General features: G+C 45.3%; 1 protein-coding gene across 1 annotated transcript in view; it reads left to right on the top strand.

Moving 5' to 3' along the window:
* Positions 1 to 18,011, top strand: part of LOC147881882 (hydroxyproline O-galactosyltransferase GALT6-like) — a 34,410-nt gene extending 16,399 nt beyond the window's left edge. Inside the window, exons 3-7 of the mRNA XM_087401376.1 lie at positions 5,345 to 5,635; positions 16,591 to 16,719; positions 16,846 to 17,019; positions 17,106 to 17,213; positions 17,372 to 18,011. Coding sequence (XP_087257502.1) covers positions 5,345 to 5,635; positions 16,591 to 16,719; positions 16,846 to 17,019; positions 17,106 to 17,213; positions 17,372 to 17,575 — 906 coding nt within the window. The 3' untranslated portion in view covers positions 17,576 to 18,011. The remainder of the gene's footprint in view (positions 1 to 5,344; positions 5,636 to 16,590; positions 16,720 to 16,845; positions 17,020 to 17,105; positions 17,214 to 17,371) is intronic.
* Positions 18,012 to 20,075: the final 2,064 nt, after the last annotated feature.

Raw genomic sequence — 20,075 nt, 5'->3', positions numbered from 1 at the left:
GGAGAAAACCGTACTGCTGTTTGAATTGCTGCAATGAATGAACTAGTACAAAGTACACCCAATATAACAAAACCGTAGGATAGGGTGTCCTAGTAGTACCAAGTGTACTAACTGTACCATATGTCCTAACTGCCTATAACTAGGCCTACAAGGCACATACCAAGGAATGAGTGGCACCTATGGATAGCCCATAGAATGACCTACAAACCCCTCTCCATGGTATGGGCTGAAGTATACTGGACACGTCTCAAAATACATGAATAACTAATGTCATGGTTGCACATGTTCATCCTATATGGATATAGCAACCTATGACTGTACAGAGCATAACAGATCAAGTCTCACCAAAGGTACTAAGTTCAAAGCTTGTCGGAAAGCTCCAAACTTACGTCGAGGAAGAGCTTTCATAAAGAGATCTGCCAAATTTAGTGGGAACATAAGATAACTAAATATCACCTGCTGACAATCTCTCTCTGACATAGTGATAATGAACCTCAATATGCATTGTGCGGGCATGGAAAACAGGATTCTGTGCAACAGCAAAAGCACTCTGACTATCAGTGAAGATGACGGTAGGAGCTGTCTCACATACATGAAGATTTGCAAGTAACTTCCGGAGCCAAACACACTCAATTGTAGCTGTAAAAGCTGCTTTGTACTCAGCCTCATAGCTAGAAGTAGCAACTGTAGTCTGCTTTTTGTTAAACCAAGAAGGTACCAACCATGAAACAGTTGCCACAATGTGATACACGGGTGTCGAAACAGCCAGCCAAATCACTATCAATGAATCTATGCATGACAAGTAAAGAATCTATGCATGACAAGTAAAGAATTGGCCTTGTAGAGAAGGCCCAAATGCTGAGTGCCTTTGAGATACTTGAAGACACGCTTCTCAGCCTGCCAATGGTGTGTAGAAGGGCTGTGCATATATTTGCTCAACTGTGGGACAACATACTGAAGATTTGGCGTGGTATGTTATAAATAAATCAAACAACCAACTACCTTCTGATAGAGAGTGATATCATATGCACCATTGCCATTCTCAGATGAGAAATGAAAACCAGGCTGTAATGGTGTGGATACTGGCTTGCAATCCTCAAACTAAAAACATTGCAAAAGATGTCCAATGTAACTTGGATTGTGACATCAAAATACTCCCCTCACTGCTAGCAAATTGAATGCCTAGATAATAATGCAAAGGACCAAGAGTTGACATAGCAAATGTCAATTCTCCCATCCTTGGAAAATGCAAAACGATGCATTTTTCCAAGTAGACATGCTTCACAGACGTGCTTTGAAGGCATATGCATTTTAGGAAGATCAACAACCATATCTTCTATGTATGTATATATATATATATATATGGTAAAGCTCCAAAGTTGAGGTGTCCAAACCTCTCATGCCATAAATGAGTATCTGCCATGGTAGAAGCATGAACAGCATAAGTATTTGCATCTGCAAGTCCAGCGTCATCCAAGCATGTGTCATATGCATCAAGTCTATAAAGTCCTCTAAGCAATGTGCCGATCAAGACCATGGTAAAGGCATGCGTAACATCATAGACTGCACACCTAACACCATAAAAAAGAACCTGATATCCACAAGTAGCTAAGGATGAAATGGATATGAGGTTTTTGTGGATGCTTGGTACATATAGTACATTGTGTAGACGGACTAGACCACCAGATACTTAAGTAATGGCAACTTGCCCAATGTCTTTTATTGAATAAGATGCATTATTTGTACATGTGACGGTTACCCCCTTTGGTGCATCTGCAAGGGAGCTAAATAACTTCCTACAGGAAGTGATGTGCTTGCTAGCATCACTGTGAAAGAACTAGGCATTAGAAGCATTAGAAACTGTCATATAGGCATCATGAATAGAAGGATTTAGTCTACCTATAACCAAGGCACAAACTCTGAGTGAGCAACCAACCACTCTTTGGCATCAAAGGCATTACACAGCCTGCTAGGCATCCATAACCAATGCATGCTCTTTGTTGAGAATGGCTTCACCAAACATGACAAATAGGTATCCATTTCTATTCCAGATGGCTTGTACTCAACCTAGGATTGTTCCTAGCAACCAATACTTGGTCACACAATCCCCTGCAACTGCCTCAAGTGCTGACACGACCCCAGCACTCCTGAAACCTCTGATCTGCAAGCAAACACAAGAACACACCAAATGTGAGGAATCTGGGCAGGCTACTCATCACCCAACCATGACATCTACGGGATGCGATCCCGAATCAGGAGATGTCCCCTCCGAGCCACGAGCTGAGCTACTGGCACGAACTCCCAACTAGATCCTAACTAGCCTGGTGTCCCATACCACCAGGTGGCATTGTGAAGTCTAGGATTTGCTGCTGGGCCTTGGGCTATGCTATGATGCAGGCGCACGTCCACGACTCAATCCAGGATTAGGCCTAGCACCTGGGAATGAGACTTGCTCCCATCGGCTCTCCGAGAATTGAACCCAAGCACCAAAAATAGCGAAGACCCCTAACTAGTTCGTACCCTTGCCACTCAACCGGAGAATCAAGCCTGCCTAACTGTAAGCCTCCCCAGGCTACTTGAGCTAGTCTTGTGTACCCAGTACACGTCAGATACCAATCCGTGCACATGACATACTTCCCCTCCTCTAAGTACTCACTCGGAGGTTCTGTAAGGTCTCCCATGTTGAATCCTCCTCTACACGATCCTTCCACTTGATCTTGTATTCCGTGATAGTTCTATTACGAATCTGTCTTTCACAAAATTCAAGAATACACTCAGGTTCGTGTGGAATAAAAGTCAAATCTGTAACTTCTATTATCTCTTGAGGAGACACAAGTTGATCATCCGCACCCAGTAACTCTTTCAGTCTACTGACATGAAATACTGGATGTACTCTAACATCAGGAGGCAATTCTAGTCTATATGCGACTGGTCCAATTCTTTTAATAACCTTGAACGGACCACAATATCTGGGGGATAACTTTGGAACCAAACCAGTACTTAGGCTCTTGGATTCCTTGGGAATTCGCAAATATACCATCGTTCCTTCAGAGAACTCTCTAGGTGAACGATGTCTATTAGCATAAAATCTGTCCCAATCTTGGGCACTTCTAATAGACTCCTTGGCAAGCTGCAACATTTCTTGCATGTCTTGCAAGAATGTCTTTGCAGCATCATTTTGGATTCCCTTTACCCCAACCATAACTGGTGACTTAGGTTGAAACCCGTACATGAGCATAAAAGGACTGTACCTAGTACTCGAATGCTTTGCACCGTTATAAGCAAATTCTATCATAGGTAGATAATCTTCCCATGAAGACTGTCTCTTAGAAACATATGCCCGAAGCATATCTTCAACCAATTGGTTGACCTTTTCTGTACTGCCATCAGATTGTGCATGATCTGAGGAACTCATACCTAGAGTAGTTTCCAACTTCTCAAAAACAAGTGTCCAAAAGCTACTTGTAAACTTCGAGAGGAACTCATACCTAGAGTAGTTTCCAACTTCTCAAAAACAAGTGTCCAAAAGCTACTTGTAAACTTCGAGTCCCTGTCGCTAACTACGTCAGAGGGCAAACCATACAGCTTAAACAAGTGGTCCACAAACTCGTGAGCCAGCTGAACAGCTGAAATAGTTGTTATAGTAGGCACACCTCATATGGGGGCTCACAGGTGGGCCCATTGACTTCTAACAGCATGGGCTTGTGAGAGTCTGATCTCTAGTCCACGTGCTCGGGGTGGCTGGGAGGTCAGTTTCCTTCTGATTATCCTTTTGTTTTGCTGACTGTGGTTTTAGACTGTGTTGAGGATTAGATCCTAGAGGGGATTCTACAAAGCCTGGTCAACATAACGTACAGGTCAGCTGGGTTCAAAGCAAGGCCAGTTGGCCTCTATGCTGGCCACATTATGACAGCGTGTAACATAACAAAAATGCCTTTATGTGATTGTAACCTGCACCAAACAGCTAGTTCTGAAATTCCATTTGATCTACCAATTTGATCTGCAACTCCCTCATCAACAGCTAGGACAAACACAGGCGTGCAAGGGTGATACACCACCGAGCCAATACAACACAAACAAACCGTAAAATCTCATCAGCATACACCACTTGTGCATTACTTTCCAGGCCTTCATGTGTGTTGAACACTTGGCATCTTGTCAAGTGTCCATTCCTTATGCTTCTTCCCAAATGGTCATCTGAAGAGATCACTATTAAATGCTATGTGTATTAACTGCCCCTGGGCAATTAACCACCTATAGCCAATACAATTCATGCATAAAGAAATCTTAAGAACCGCTAGACCCCTTGCATCCCTCATCAAACATATTGAGAGAACCTTGTCTTTGACTATTAGTTCGATATGTAACCTGCAAACCACAACATGGCTTCATACGTAAAACTAAACATCGAATGTGGATGCCAGCAATTTGATAGGCTCCCTTGAGATTGTGCCATTGGCCATGGTGATACAAACATTTTATTTAGGTTTGTGTTCGTGCAAAAAATGAACTTTTCTTCGGTTTCTCCCTGTTGCAGCTGCACTATGCCAGTTCTTCATGTTAGTAGCAGCACATTTGCATTAGCAGCTCCATTCTCTAAATAAGTACTATATTGGATGATGGTGCTAAAGTGACAATAGTGCATCTCTATAAAATGATTATTACCGTATGGGATTGAAAGGAGTGCATCTGGTGAGCTTTCCTGTCATGCTATTCATCATGTTGCAGCCGCACTTGATGTCAGTCCTTTATATCCTTTTGTATTAGCCACTCCATTCTCTAAATAAGTGCTTTTGTAAATAATGGTGTAGAGCAACAATAGTGCATCACTATAAAATGATTATTGCTGTCTAGAATTAGAATGAATGCATCTGATTAGCTCTCCTGTCTCAGGCTGGGTTCCATGATGGTTGAGTCTATGTTTTGGAGTAGTGGTGGAAACTTGCATGGTGGATGGGCGGACATTCATGAATATTAAAGTCAAAATATCAGATTATGTACGGTGTTGTAACAGACTTTTAGGTGCTCATGATGTAGCGTAAAGAGTGCATACTTTCTATTCACTGCAAAGTTTATGGCTTGAAATTGTGTAAACTGTTGTGAACTGAAGACTGCATGCGGATTCGTCTTTCTCAGTATGTAATATTTGGAATAAACCTGGGACTTTCATCAGCTCCCTGTTTTATCTGCTTGGCATGTGGGTCTGTCTCCTCATACTCAGAGTACCTTCAGTTTATTTTACAACTGGGGTCCCTCTAACATGTATTTTCATGGTGGGATTTGGCTAGGTGGCCTGTAGTGCAAAAAGATTGATCTCTGTTATTGCCATTTGATTTGATCACAGGGTTTTGTTTTGGAGGAGGCTACTGGGCTCGCCATAAAGGGTGATGTGGAAGTACACTCTGTAGTAGCTACTTCCCTCCCTTTGTCACATCCAAATCTGTCACCAGATAAGATGCTTGAGACAATTGACAAGTGGAAGGCACCTCCTTTACCAAGTGGACCACTAGATTTTTTCATTGGAATATTGTCAGCAAGCAATCATTTTGCTGAAAGAATGGCAATAAGGAAAACATGGATGCAGTCAAAATTGCTTCAGACCTCCACTGTGGTGGCACGCTTTTTTATAGCTTTGGTAAATGTCTGTTTGCTATTTGGTTTTTTTAGTTTGCGTTAAAAAAAAAAATTCTACAAGAAGCTTATTTTCTTGCATGGGTGCACTCACACATGGTTGCAGGCACAGTCATGATCATGGATATGTAGTGACACACACATACACAGACACAAATGTGTGTGTGTGTGTGTGGGGGGGGGGTGTGTGAGAGAGAGAGAGAGAGAGAGAGGGAGAGAGAGATGATTTCGACGATGTATTTTTTAAATGATCTATGGGACCAAAATGAAACTGTACATGGTGCTCAACAAAAAGAACACAAATACTCATATCTATAGGAAGAGTTAATGGTTTTACATCAGTTAAAGGCTAGGAGCCTCTTTTTGCTTCATATTCACAAATTTGACTTTTGACAGCTTGTCCTTCCCTGTAGGGTGCCTGTATGTAGGCTCTCTAGCTTCCCTAAGTTGTTCTAATTCTGTTGTCTGTTTAAATTGCATAAAGGAGTAAGCCCTTGGTCCCTCATCAAATCATACAGGTAGAGTCCTCTATGACGCCATGATGCCATCTTCCTAACAATGACATATTTGCACAGGGTATGGGCCTTGCCTGGCTGGAGACTACCGAGGTTGGCATTAGAGTCATCTACACGATGGTTGAGAGTTGGGTCAGCACAGCCTGGTATGCATGCATATCCAAATGCTTTCGCAGTCAGGGTATTCAGATGGATCACCTCCCCCCCCCCCTTTCAGTACAACTTGGACGTCCCATCCCTCCAAATCCCACGAGATGAGATCAACTGTATCATACTCTTGAACCTACTTCAGCTCTACACATCACGGACTTCGGAGAGGGACCAATAGTTTCCCACCAAGCTCCAGTTATATCACGACCACTTCTTGAGAGTATCAGAGGATGGATTGATTACCAGGCCCCAATATTTGGAGGATAGACGGGTCACACACACACACATAAAGGATTTCTATAGGATAGACACGGGTCTCGTCTCATTAGCTGAGGATTGAGCCAGGGAGGGCCGCAGGCACACCTAGAGAGCAGCGCATTTGCAGACTATGCAAATTAGTACTGATGGAGACAGAGGAGCACTTTCTGTGCATTTGCCCTACCTACTACGAGATCCGAGAATGATACTACTGCTTCTTTCAGGAGGGACACGAGTTTGGACCACTCTCCCAGCTGATCCATTTTCATGACCAGGTTTGCATTGGCATGGGGATGCGGCAACATAGAGAGACTGTGCTACAATAGATCAGAAAGCAAGAGGTGATAGTACCATAGGAGACTGAGCACAGAGACACATCACCAACTTCTATGCCTTTGAGTTAGCCCTAGGACACATTGGGATAGAGGAGGAGATAGTTGACATGAGGGCAACATGGACCAGCGGGTAGAGAGGGCGCCACACGTAGATGATGTGCTAGACCAGCTTAGTGGTGCTTCGGTGTTTATCAGGATAGGTCTGAAAAGCGGTTATCACCAAGTCCGCATACAATTGTTTGAATACTGAGTAATGCCATTTCGGTTGACAAATCCCTTGCTACGTTTAATCGAATGATGGATCCTATCTTCCGTTCTTATAGGTAGTTCACTGATACCTTCTTCGATGACACCATAGTCTTTTCTAATTCCGAAGAAGAGCACAGGGACCACCTTGCTATTGTCTTCCAAGAGCTGAATAATCATTAGCTCTATGCCAATAGCAAGAAAAGTGAGCTTTGCTTGGAAGAGATCCATTATCTAGGGCACATCATTTCCAAGAATGGAATTCAAATGGATCTTGCTAAGATTGAAGCCATTCAAGAATGGCCTGAGTTGAATAGTGTTCATGAAGTACGCAGCTTTCTAATTCTTTGTGTTGGAGAAATCATAGCCAAAGAGTGTGTGTGATGTGTTGTACTAGGAGATCTAGTAGTGGTTCATGTGTGAGTGCCACGTGTCACCATGGGAGTTATCCCATATGCACTTGGTACATGTGTGTGTGCGCCTAGTTTATTAAAGGCTTGTACTTCATGTTAGAAACTCACTGTGCCCACCTGTGAGCCCCCGATTTGAGGGGACAAGGGGCAGTGAGAGGTAGGAGGGCTGGAGAGAGAGAGACTCAGGTCGGCATCATAGGCAACCAGCACACGGGCCCATGTGGTCGGCCACCAGACAAGGGTACCGACCTTGCTGGTCGGTCAACTCAAGGGGCCTGGGCAGTGCCTATAAAAGGCCTACTTCTCTGTTCATTCCAGCATCCAGTGCAAGACTGAAAGCCCCTCTCCAAGGCTGTGTTCAGCACTCAGATCTGGAGCAAGGTTGTGGGAGAGAGAGTCCATCTGTTTTCTCCAGCAATCTGCTGTGTTTTGTACTGCTCCCTTGGAGCTATTTTTCTGCCCACCATCTGGTGGATGAATATACTCTCTTTCTCTCTCCGTCCATATTTATTTCTGAGAGAGTGTTTGTTGCATCTGTGATCATCTATCTGAGTTGAGTGTGTGTAAGAGTTGGAGAGATCTTGGGTGGAGGTTTGAGTGATTCATTCCCTCTTGATTTTTAACATGGTATCAGAGCCATAGGCTCTCAACTCTTCTTCATCAAAGCACTCTCTGAAGGAAGGAGTCCCTTGGCAGAAAGGCGATTCCGTTTTCAGCTCAGGCTAGCACGGGAGGTCAGTACATGTTTTTTGCTTCAGTTTTTCAGTTTGCTATTCACCGAGATGGATCAGTGTTCAGAAGCCTCTACACCCACTGCTCGTCCTTCCCCCTTCTCCAGTCATCTTCCTTCTTCATTTATTCCCAATTTTGGTGAAGCTGGAAAGCTCGATGGGACGAACTATCCAATCTGGAAAGTCAAGATCCGAAGCCATCTGTTGGCACGGAAGCTGTGGAAGATAGTGATTGGGACCGAGGAGAAGCCGGAGGACATTGTGGACAAAAGAGGTGAAGTTTTATTTGAAGCAGATGTGGATGAACTCAGTGCATGGGAGAAGAGGGATGCTTAAGCCTTAGCAATGCTAATTGGCACGACAACAGATGCTGTCATTTCTCATATCCAGTTGGCAGAGACGTCTTTAGAGGCATGGGCCATACTGAAGGAGCTGTATGAAACCGATAATACAGCCCGTATCATTACTCTTCAGCATCAGCTTTATAATCTTGATATGAATGAGGGTGATAGTGTGCATGACCATTTGACAAAGGTGAAAGTCGTGCGGGACCAGCTCGCAGCGGTTGGTCAGAAGGTGGACTTGAGTCAATTGGCGTTGCTCACACTCCACAAGTTGCCACGGAGTTTCAAAAGTTTTGTGACTACGGTCACTGCGGGTCAATGGACTAAGCCAATCACCTTTGAGGAGCTTGGCCCACTCTTGCTTCAGGAGGAGGCTCGAGAGAAACTCTTTACGCAAACCGACGAGAAGGCATTAGTGGCCAAAGACAAGCCTGGAAAAGGCAAGCCAAAGGAGTTCAAGAGTCAGAGTACGCTGACCGAAAGAAGAAAATGAAGTGCTATTACTGTGAAAAGCTTGGCCACTCCGCCAAAGAATGCCGAAAGAAGAAGGCGGATCAGAAGCGGAAGAGAGAAGCCAGGAACAAAGAAGAGCCTAAGAATGATTCTGCCAATGTGACGACTGGACAATTGTTTTTAATCAATGAACATTGTTCAGTGTATGCAGTCAGTGAAGGAAAAGAGGGTTGGTATGTTGACAGCGGTGCTTCAAAGCACATGTCTAACAGAAAGACTTGGTTCAAAACCATGGAAAGTACACACCCAGATTTCAAAGTTTTTGTCGGGGATAGCCGGACGTGTCCTATGAAGGGCATCGGTAGCATTCCTTTTACAACCATGGGTGAGGAGAAGGATATCTCTGGAGTACTTTATGTATCCAACCTTTGCAAGAGCTTACTGTCTATAAGTTAGATGGACAAAAACATGGCAGTTCTCTTTTAAGATGGCAAGGTCACTGTGACATCTAAAGCGAATGGACAGATGGTGGCTCAAGGAGTTGAAGAGAACGGACTGTACCGCCTCAGTGCAATGTTGGTTCATGAAGACAACGGAAAGTCCAAACTTTGGCATGAGTGCTTCGGTCACGTTAGCTATGGAACCTTGGCTGAAATGTCAAAGTCGAAGATGGTGGATGGACTTCCACCAATTACAGGCAAGGATGGTGTCTGTAGGGCTTGTCTAGAAGGCAAGCAGCACAGAGACAAGTTCCCACAAGAGGCCTCGTTTTGGGCCAGCAAACCTCTTGAGTTGGTTCATGCCGACATTTGTGGCCCAATGTCTACAGCATCGTGGGCAGGATCCAGGTACTCACTTCTCTTTGTGGATGATTTCAGTAGAATGACCTGGGTGTATTGCTTGGCCAAAAAGTCACAGGCTTTTGAGAAGTTCAAGGACTGGAAGATGAGAGTTGAAAAGGAGACAAGGGAGGATGTCAAGACGTTCCGTACAGACAGGGGGGGAGAATTCACCTCAAATGAGTTCAACACATTTTGTCGCAAGCGTGGGATTAAGCGACAACTCACCATAGCACATACTTCTCAGCAAAACGGGGTAGCCGAGAGGAAGCATAGAACCACCACGGAGACAGGGCTTGCTATGCTCCGAGGTAGGAACCTTTCTAAAGCCTATTGGAGTGAAGCTATGAATACAGTCGTACACATTCTCAACAGGAACAAGACGAAGGCCATCGAGGACACGACTCCATATGAGACATTTTATGGTAAGAAGCCCTCTATCACTCATCTTCGCATTTTTGGTTCTAACGCATGGGTGCATGTGCACAAGGAAGACATGACCAAGCTTGATTCCCGGAGCAGAAAATGTATCTTTGTTGGGTATAGCGAAGAATCCAAGGCCTATCGACTCTTCGACCGAGTAAAGAAGCAAATCCTTATCAGTCGGGATGTTGTCTTCGAGGAAAGGAACCTGAACCCCAGGAGGAGCCTCAGATTGAGGAGGAGATTGTTCAACCCCGAACCCACCCCGCCCCAGGTTGACCATCCAAGAGGTGGCAAAATCGGAAGCTGATGTACCACAAGGTACTGAGGAAGAGCAGGATGTTCCAGAAGCAGTGTCCAGTTCCTCCTTCCACTGACAAGGAGAAGAGGTTTCCCAATGGTACCTACGGACATTGGAAGACTCTCGGGTCACCGAAATACTTGAGAGTAGCAGTTCCGGATTACGACGGTTCCAACGTTTTCAGAAGAACCCATCCGTGAATTTTGCGTTGGTGGCTCAGCTTGAAGAGCCAAGGACCTTCGAGGAGGTGAAGGACCATCCAGAATGGCAGGCTGCCATGTTGGCAGAGATGGATGCTATCCTAAAGAACAATACCTGGGACTTAATGGCCAAGCCCCGCGACGGAAAGTTATCGGCACTAAGTGGGTATACAAACTTAAATACAAATCAGACGGCAGCTTGGATAAGTATAAAGCAAGGTTAGTGGTCAAAGGTTTTGCTCAAACTGAAGGCATGGATTTTGATGAAAGGGAACCCTGGAGGAGGAGGTATACGTAGAGCAGCCACCGAGCTTTCAAGATCCAGGGTCCCCATTAAAGGTCTGCAGGTTGAAGAAGGCGCTATACGGGCTGAAACAGGCCCCCAGAGCTTGGTACCAAAGGATTGATGTATTCTTTCAGAAGATAGGGCTAAGTCGGAGCCCTTCTGACTCAAACCTCTACTTGTTCATTGAGAAGGGGTTGCGATTGGTACTCATCCTCTATGTTGATGATCTTATCTTGACAGGTGACCATGTCAAGAAGATTTCTCAGGTCAAGGAGCTACTCATGTCTGAGTTTGAGATGACTGACCTTGGGTTATTACATTACTCCCTTGGGATAGAAGCAGGCCAAAGACACGATCTTCATTTCACAGGAGAAATATTGCAGAGAACTTCTGAAGAGATTTTAGATGGAGGATTGCAGGACAGCAGTAACTCCCATGGAGGTTGGGCTCAAGCTAAGTGTTCACGACACATCTCAGCCGGTCGATACTCCTTTGTACCGACGATTGGTAGGAAGTTTGCTTTACCTTACCAATACTCGACCTGATATTTGTTATGTAGTTGGGCTATTATGCCAGTTCTCTGCTTCTCCCAGGAAGAGTCATTGGGATGCAGGTTTACGGGTGCTGAGGTATCTAAAGGGTACTTGCACCTACGGGATCACCTATACCAAAGGCATCGAACTAGGCTGGTTCTGTGACAGTGATTGGGCGGGTGATGCTGACACCAGGAGATCAACAACAGGGTATTGTTTCTTACTTGCATCTGGTGCCATCTCTTGGCTGAGTAAGAAGCAACCCTTAGTGGCCCTTTCATCTACAGAGGCAGAGTACAGAGCTGCGTGTATAGCAGCATGTGAGACACTGAATCCAGTATACCATGCGCGGACCAAGCGCATCGAAGTTCATCACCACTTTGTTCGAGAGCTCATCATCGACGACGTGATCGAGCTTATGTACTGCCCGACTGCCGACAACTTGTCCGGCCTCTTCACGAAGGCACTTCCTCGAGAACAGATGGAGCACCTCATCAAACGAATGGGGATTGGCCCACAGTTGTGACATTGAGGGGGGGTGTTAGAAACTCACTGTGCCCACCTGTGAGCCCCCGATTTGAGGGAACAAGGGGCAGTGAGAGGTAGGAGGGCTGGAGAGAGAGAGACTCAGGTCGGCATCATAGGCAACCAGCACACGGGCTGGTTGCAGCCTGCAACAGCAGGTAAAACAGGGCTTTAGGCCTCACATGGAGGCTCCTGCAGCAGCGCAGACTGGCTGCACAGGGCACCCTTATATAGGGGCCTGTGGCAGGCCAAGTCGGCCCAACCAGGGCCACCGACCAGGGCCAACCCTGGTCGGTTTTCTAGGGTCCATGTGGTCGGCCACCAGACAGGGTACCGACCCTGCTGGTTGGTCAACTCAAGGGGCCTGGGCAGTGCCTATAAAAGGCCTACTCCTCCATTCATTCCAGCATCCAGTGCAAGACTGAAAGCCCCTCTCCAAGGCTGTGTTCAGCACTCAGATCTGGAGCAGGTTGTGAGAGAGAGAGTCCATCAGTTTTCTCCAGCAGTCTGCTGTGTTTTGTACTGCTCCCTTGGAGCTATTTTTCTGCCCACCATCTGGTGGATGAATATACTCTCTTTCTCTCTCCGTCCATATTTATTTCTGAGAGAGTGTTTGTTGCATCTGTGATCATCTATCTTAGTTGAGTGTGTGTAAGAGTTGGAGAGATCTTGGGTGGAGGTTTGAGTGATTCATTCCCTCTTGATTTTTAACACTTCACTTGTCACTATATACTTGATGAATGAATGAAAGCCTTTCATTATGCCTTTATTTGAGTATCATTCCCCCTCTCCCTGCCTCCTCTACCCCACCCCTTCTTCCATCTCCTCTCTCTCCACCGTCCCGCCTCGCTGCTCCACCCTCCTGCCTCTCTCCTTGCTGCTCTGCCTCCCCTGCAGCAGCTCCCTCTCGTCGCCCTGCAGCTCCTCCTCCTGCCGCCTTGCAGCTCCACCCTCCCGCCTCGCTGCTCCTCCCTCCTGCCTCGCTCCTTGCTGCTCCGGCTACCCTCCATGCTCCCCCGTCCGCCTGCAGCTCCCTCCTGCCACCCTGCAGCTCTGCGTAGCTCCTCCCTCCTCTCGGCCTGCAGCGCCACCCTCCCTCCCTGCAGCTCCTCCCCCACGCCACGCTCCTTGCTGCTCCTCTCAGCTCCTGCTTGCAAACCCCCCCGCTTGCTTCACCGCTTCGCCCTTGCCTTGGTTTCCACACCCCGCCCCCCCCGCAGCTGACCTAACCTATGAAGCAAGCCTACCCCCACCCTTGTGCCTCTCCCTCCGTGCTGCTGTTGCTGCCTTTTGTGCAGCATCCCCCCACCTTGCCTCTTCATTGAACCTTTCCCTGGAGTGCCATGGAGGGGGTCCTTGTGCTCTTGTTTCTGCTTCGGTTCCCACCTCTGCCCCTGCACTAGAACCGGTACAAAGAAAACATAAAAATGGGAAAGGGAGAATGAGATAAAGAGACGGAGAAAAACAAGGACGACAACACCACCACACAAAAAAAACAGCAAACACAACTGAAACTTGAGGATGTGAACACACGCTACAATCAACGTGGACTTGGGGTTGACAGCAAAGCAAAGGCGGGATCCACCTCTGCCTCAGCTTCAGCCTCAGTCGTTGCCTCGACCTCTACCAGCCCCCGCTTCAGCTTCAGTCTCAGTTTCAGCCCCCGCTACATCCTCATCCTCAGCTTCAGTCCCAGTTTCAGTTGTAGCCCCTACATCCACAGCTACAGTTATTGCCAGCGACATACCTCTGACATCGACCTCCTCGGGGTTGTTACAGATTTCATCCCTCCCTCCCTCTCCCGTTACAGCTCTCTCATTGATTATGACACCTACTTCGGAGGTGTCATACATTGCTCCGCATCACGCCCCGACCTTCCCCTCCCCTCTCCCTCTTAGTCAACCTGCGCTCCCATAACCCTTTGGGATCACCTCATCCATGCCACTGTCATTCCATTTTTTACCCAGTTCACTCAATCACCACCTAGCTTCCGCCCCCATCCCCAGACTTTCATGACACAGTCCTCCCAGTCTCAGCTAGGACATGGACGGGGTGACTCACCAAAGGCTTGGGAAACCTTGCTTATGGAGGTACACAGTGTCCGTGAGCATGAGATGGAGCTGACATGCTTCGCACATGAGTAGATCCACCTCACCCAGGAGCAAGGCCGTGTCATGCAGGAGCATGCTCGGGCTATTCGGGACCAAGCTGATCTCATTCAGTGACTCAGACAAGATTTCTCGCAGCTGCAACAGGTCACCGCCATACACACAGCCCCAGGGAGCACTCCAGTTGTTGAGGCATAGATTGCGGGCATGCAATCTTTAATCGAGGAGACTTCCAGATGGGTCGACGTGGCCAAACAGGAACCCGCGAGGGCAACCGTTTTGGCTACCCTCATGGAGCAGTAGCAGAGAGCCAGTAAGGCTCTCAACATCAGAGACGTGGGATCCCACGCACTGAGGCTACACCGATGACAGATGCGACGGCCTTTGTGGCCATTTTGCTTGGTGTAGCCGAGCAGAGGATCGAGAGGGCGTGGCGGGTGGGGAGAGACCCCAACCGAGAGCAGCCCCTGATCATATGGTTTCATGACGCTTAGGCACGACTTTCGGCTTTACGACGCAGGTCAGTTCTGCGAGACCAGCCAACGATCTCCATGGATGAGGACCTCACCCCCCCTACAGGTTGAGGAGAGGCGCTCCCTGTTGCAGCACCCAAAGTATAGTACCATGGCATTGTCCTCCATATTCATTTGTGGAATCTGTCCCGTCTTTTTTTTTTTTTTTTCCAGCCATTCAATGTTAGGGTGGCTGCTTTGATGTGTGCTAGAGTCTCGCTGTATGTTTCCTCACCATTGAACCAGCTTCAGGAAGGCCTTAGTGCATTGCTGTGTTTGGCTTCGTGCTCCTTAATCTCAGCCTAAATGTCAGTTTTATTTTTCTTTGTATCCACCTCTACAATCATTTCCTTCTTGATTGTTTCAATTCTGTGTGAACAAGATCCTCGGCTGTAGTAACTAATTGAGGGGTACAAGGAGAGCCCTTGCACACCTGCATTACCTCATCAATCACAGCTTGCTTCCCCAATCCTTGGAGGACTTGGATTCGGGCTACCATCTTAGCCTTAGCTATCATACATCTTGCTGTAGATAGAAAATCTTCTCTTCGGGGTCAACGATGAGCCAGTTAAGGCACCCCTGTTGTTATATCCTTGCGGAGGGCGAGGGTGTCGAGGCCACAACTGAGGATTTTACTCGATGGAGTCAAGGTTGCAGGAGGAGATTTTGAGGAGCCTGTCTGCTCCATATTGGCCATGGCATTTGTTGAAACCAACCCCCGGGTTAGGGCTGGGGTTCAGCCCAACTCAGTGGGGGCAGAGAGGGAACCAAGACCACTGCGTTTCTGTGAGCTACTGAGAGAGGAAAGGTGGAGCGGAGAGTGAGAGGGGGCTGTTGCAATGCTACCACTTCTCTTAGTTTTACACCCTTTTTTGGAATAACCTTTCTTTAGTGTTTCTTCCAAGCTACCCCTCTCAGCTTCAAATGTGGCTTCTTCCACAGATTAGCTTTATAGTTCATAGTGATTTGTGACATATTCCGACTTGGCTCAACCATCTTACACAGTCACTGACTGATCGGGCAGTCTTTGATCCAAGAGTATTTCTTTTTCTTTGGCATAGTTCCATTCTTCCCTTGAGGCGTGAAGCTTGCTAGATCCACTCTCGCACGCTTTTAATTTAATGTCGTATACATCTTTGGATTTCGTAATTCGTTGTCTATCCGAGGCGATTTCTTGTTTACGTGTGAACTTGAATCAAGTATTCTACTAGAAACTTTGGGAATCCCTTGCAGGCAAAAGGAACAAATGGACAACAATTAGTGCTCTGACCTACAAAGAAAGGATGATTTGCAACTTAAGGGAAGGATGCAACGGTGAAGTTCTATAGAGTTGTACATATACTATTACACAAAACCACATGCAAGTCACTTCTTGCAATGACTACCTCTAATGTAACTTTTATTGCTTCCATGGATTCCTACACAGTATTGCCTAAGATGAGTCAATTACATGAATATGTCACGAAACTTTCAATAAACCTTTTAAAGAGTAAGGCCCATATACTCACAAAGTGCATAACAGTTGGACATCATGGATAAAGGGAGGGAGCGGAAGGGAAGGGGATTGCAAAAGGGAGTGTAAGAGAGATGCAGCTGGGGAGCTGTGTGAGGGGCGGCAAGGGAGCTGCATGAGGGGGCTGGGGAGCTGCGCAAGGGGTGGGGCGGGGAGCTGCATGAGGGGTGGGGAGCTGTGTAAGAGGGAGGACAAAGCTGAAAGAGAACACAACACAATATACTAATTGTACGCAAGAATACTAATATTTCATTTATCTTTTCTAAATTCTCAGCATGCAAGCACAGATGTCAATCTACAACTGAAAAAAGAGGCTGATTTCTATGGTGATGTGATCATTGTACCTTTCATGGACCGATACGAACTTCTAGTGCTGAAGACTGTCGACATTTGTGAATATGCGGTATGAATATAGTAAAGTCCTCTTAACCATGCATTTGTTCAACTTTTTCAGCGGTCTGAATTCTGAAAATGGCTTTGGAAAGTTGATTTACAGAATTTTTACCAACATAAATTTATGCTTCTACAGATCCAAAACACTTCCGCTAAATACATTATGAAGTGTGATGATGACAATTTTGTCAGAGTCGAGACTGTTGTTAAAGAGGTGAAGGCGACGGGTCATGAGCATGGACTGTACATGGGCAATATAAACTTGGATCACAAGCCTTTACGATTAGGCAAATGGGCAGTCACGTATGAAGTAAGTGGACTTGACATTTCATTTTCAACTGTAGTGCTTGTGTCAACATCCCTATCAGGTGACTAACTTCTGAATTTCTATGACAGGAATGGCCAGAAGAGGAATATCCACCATATGCCAATGGCCCTGGGTACATCATCACAAGGGACATTGGAGCCTTTATTGTTTCACAGCATAGGAACCAGACTCTTAGGGTATGCCGTCACAATCTTTTTCAATATTGGTGTGGAATCTGTGGATCATTCGAGTATTATTTACCCTCTAGGAAAGTTGGAGGTTTCTATGTACTTTTGGATCTCCAAATTTGAGTGCCATAGACGATGCTTATTTTCTGTAGTCTTTCTGGTTGCAGTTGTTCAAGATGGAAGATGTTAGCATGGGAATGTGGGTTGTACAATATAATCTCTTACACAAAGTTCACTATCATCACAGCTGGAAATTTTGTCAATTTGGATGTGTGGAGGACTACTTCACTGCTCATTATCAGTCACCACGCCAGATGCTTTGTATGTGGGAAAAATCGTCACAAGGGAGAGCTGAGTGCTGCAATATGTGAAAGAAATTCTAATCCGTTCATATTTTTGGAAATTTGTGCTCTGCATGTATTTTTATCACCATACAGTCCGGCTGAGACTCTCAAAGCTAGGCTTTTCAGCCGTCATACAAATTCGATGACAACTGCAACAACCCTCTATGTAGTTGTAGGCAATTTCAGTGCTGGTGAACCAAATAGCATCCACACTGTTCCTACTGTACAAGCAATCCTTTACATGACCATTGGAATATGGTCTCTAGTTAAGCTCTATCAAAAGGTTTACTGGCTTCTTAAAATTGCCTCAAAGATCATGAAGATTTCACTTACAGTTACACGTGAGCCCCTGAAGCAGGAGAAATGTATTTTTTCATTCATTTCCTAATTTCTGTTATCCTTGGAACGGACTATTGTTAACCACTTTATTACCTATTGTAAGGCAAGGATGCGCAAGAGTAGCATAGCGAGCATTGCAGTCACACATGAAACAAAGATAAAAATTTGCAGCATCACAAGACTTAGCAAGGTCAGCATTTCTTCTTTTGCGAAAATGTGCTTCAACCAATAAAGCTTTGATGGTCTTGTTGTATTGTTCTGGGGGGGGGGGTTTTACTTCTAGTTTAAGGTTTTCCTTGTAAATAGTGCAATGAGGACAACCGCTAAGACGACATTTAGAACATCTTTGTCCCTGAATAAATATACCTAGCTACATGGATAGATTACACTAAATATGAGCATGTTGGCATATTGATATAAGCTAAATGGAAGGCATTGTATACCATACATATATGGGTCGTGATGGTTGGTAGTAAGCCATTGAAATGATAGTAATAAAGACATCTATGAAGGAAGCATTTGGATTTAAGAGGACATATGGAGATATCAAATTACATACAGTAAAACCAAGATGTGGTTACAAAGATATTCAATGAAAGAACATATCATTACCTCGTTTACCAAGATGCCTAATTAATGGTCATCCATCTCAATTCATTCTATAATCCCCCCCTCAATATGAATTCTGAGGAGTGGGAGCAAGACTACTTCCTTGATGAAGGTATACAAAACGATCTTTGGAGAATGGTTTTGTAAAAAGATCTACGAGCATATCGTGAGTGGGGCAGTATTTGAGTATGAGAGCTTCTCGTTGGACAAGATCTCGAATGTAATGGTATTGAATCTCGACGTGTTTGATGTGCTTGTGATTACAACCATTTTTGCTGAGACAAATGCATCTATTATCGTTGTTGTAGACCACATTGCTTGCGAATTGAAGACCAAGTTCATTTGCTAGTGCATTGAGCCAAACATGTTCCTTGGAGGCGTGACAGAGGGAGATGTATTATAGAGCACTACAAATTTGATTGTGAAGGATAGTCCCATAATTGTAATTTCTTGTCCTCTTAGTATTCCAAGAGGTTGTATTCTTCTTTGGTAAGCCATTCTGACCTGAAATGGTGCTATTGCAAGTTCATTGCAACAAAATTTCTTAAATAGATCCTCAGAGAGGATATTCACTCATGATCCTCCATCTACCAATACTTCTGGTATCCCTTGCCTGTGGGTGATTTGAGCCTAAAATGCAATTTTTGACATAATTGATTCTTGAATGCTAGAACAAGATTCAGAAGCTGATCCAATGTTATCTAAACTTTGGAATGCAAAATCTCTTTAAATTAGAGTGTGTTGTCTTCATATCATGTTTGGCCTTTTTTGGTATCTAACTTCTGCTCTTTAGTGTAGTGTCTACAATTGGAACGGCTTGCTCCTCTTTGATTTCTGTCAGCTTGACCCTGTCACCATTTTTTTTCTGTTCTGCTAAGTCTGAGCTGGTTTCGTGCAACAAATCATTGTTTTCTTTGGGAATATATCTCCGGTTGGAAGAAGCTTGTCCTGTTGTGTGTGTATCTGGAACCTTGTTGAGTTGTTGGATGTTGCTTTGCTAAAGTTGAGTAGCTGTAGGTTGATGTCGGACATTTTCCATCAAAAGACTGTCAGAATGTGTTTGGAGTTCTTGGAGGTCGGAGCCTTACCCTTGTTTTGGAGCTATGATGCTCTTGCTTCTATTGCTGCATTACTCTCAAGTATTTGCTATAGAGCTTTATTTCATACCTGTGCTTGATTAGGCCAGTTCATTGGCTTTGTTGTCATTCTTGGTGCATCTCTAAGGCCACGGGCATGGCCTTTGTACCTTTTGATCTGGTCATTGCTAGTGCATGTATATGACCTTGATTTCTTTGATTTTGTTGATTGTAATCCTCATTTATAGGATCCAAGTACACCATATGAACACTTGGTGGTGGCTGCTTTTGCTAATTTTGGTTGGCTCTTGGATTATAATTGATTATGGGGATTCCTCTTTCTCCTCTGTGCTTGCACCAAAGCTCACATTGAGGACCTTTTGACTGTGGCCTTCCATGCCACAATATGTTCATGCTTGTTGATCCTGGTTTTGTCCTTGTTGATTTCCCCAAATCTGCTGATTGGGTCTTCTTGGTGGTGCATTATTGAACCTTTGTTGTCC

Source organism: Dipteris shenzhenensis, chromosome 30, assembly GCF_047967505.1.
Source record: "Dipteris shenzhenensis isolate YYH24624 ecotype China chromosome 30, Dip_SZ_1.0, whole genome shotgun sequence".
In the NCBI taxonomy this organism is placed as follows: domain Eukaryota; kingdom Viridiplantae; phylum Streptophyta; class Polypodiopsida; order Gleicheniales; family Dipteridaceae; genus Dipteris; species Dipteris shenzhenensis.
This window is presented reverse-complemented; position numbering and strand designations above follow the sequence as displayed.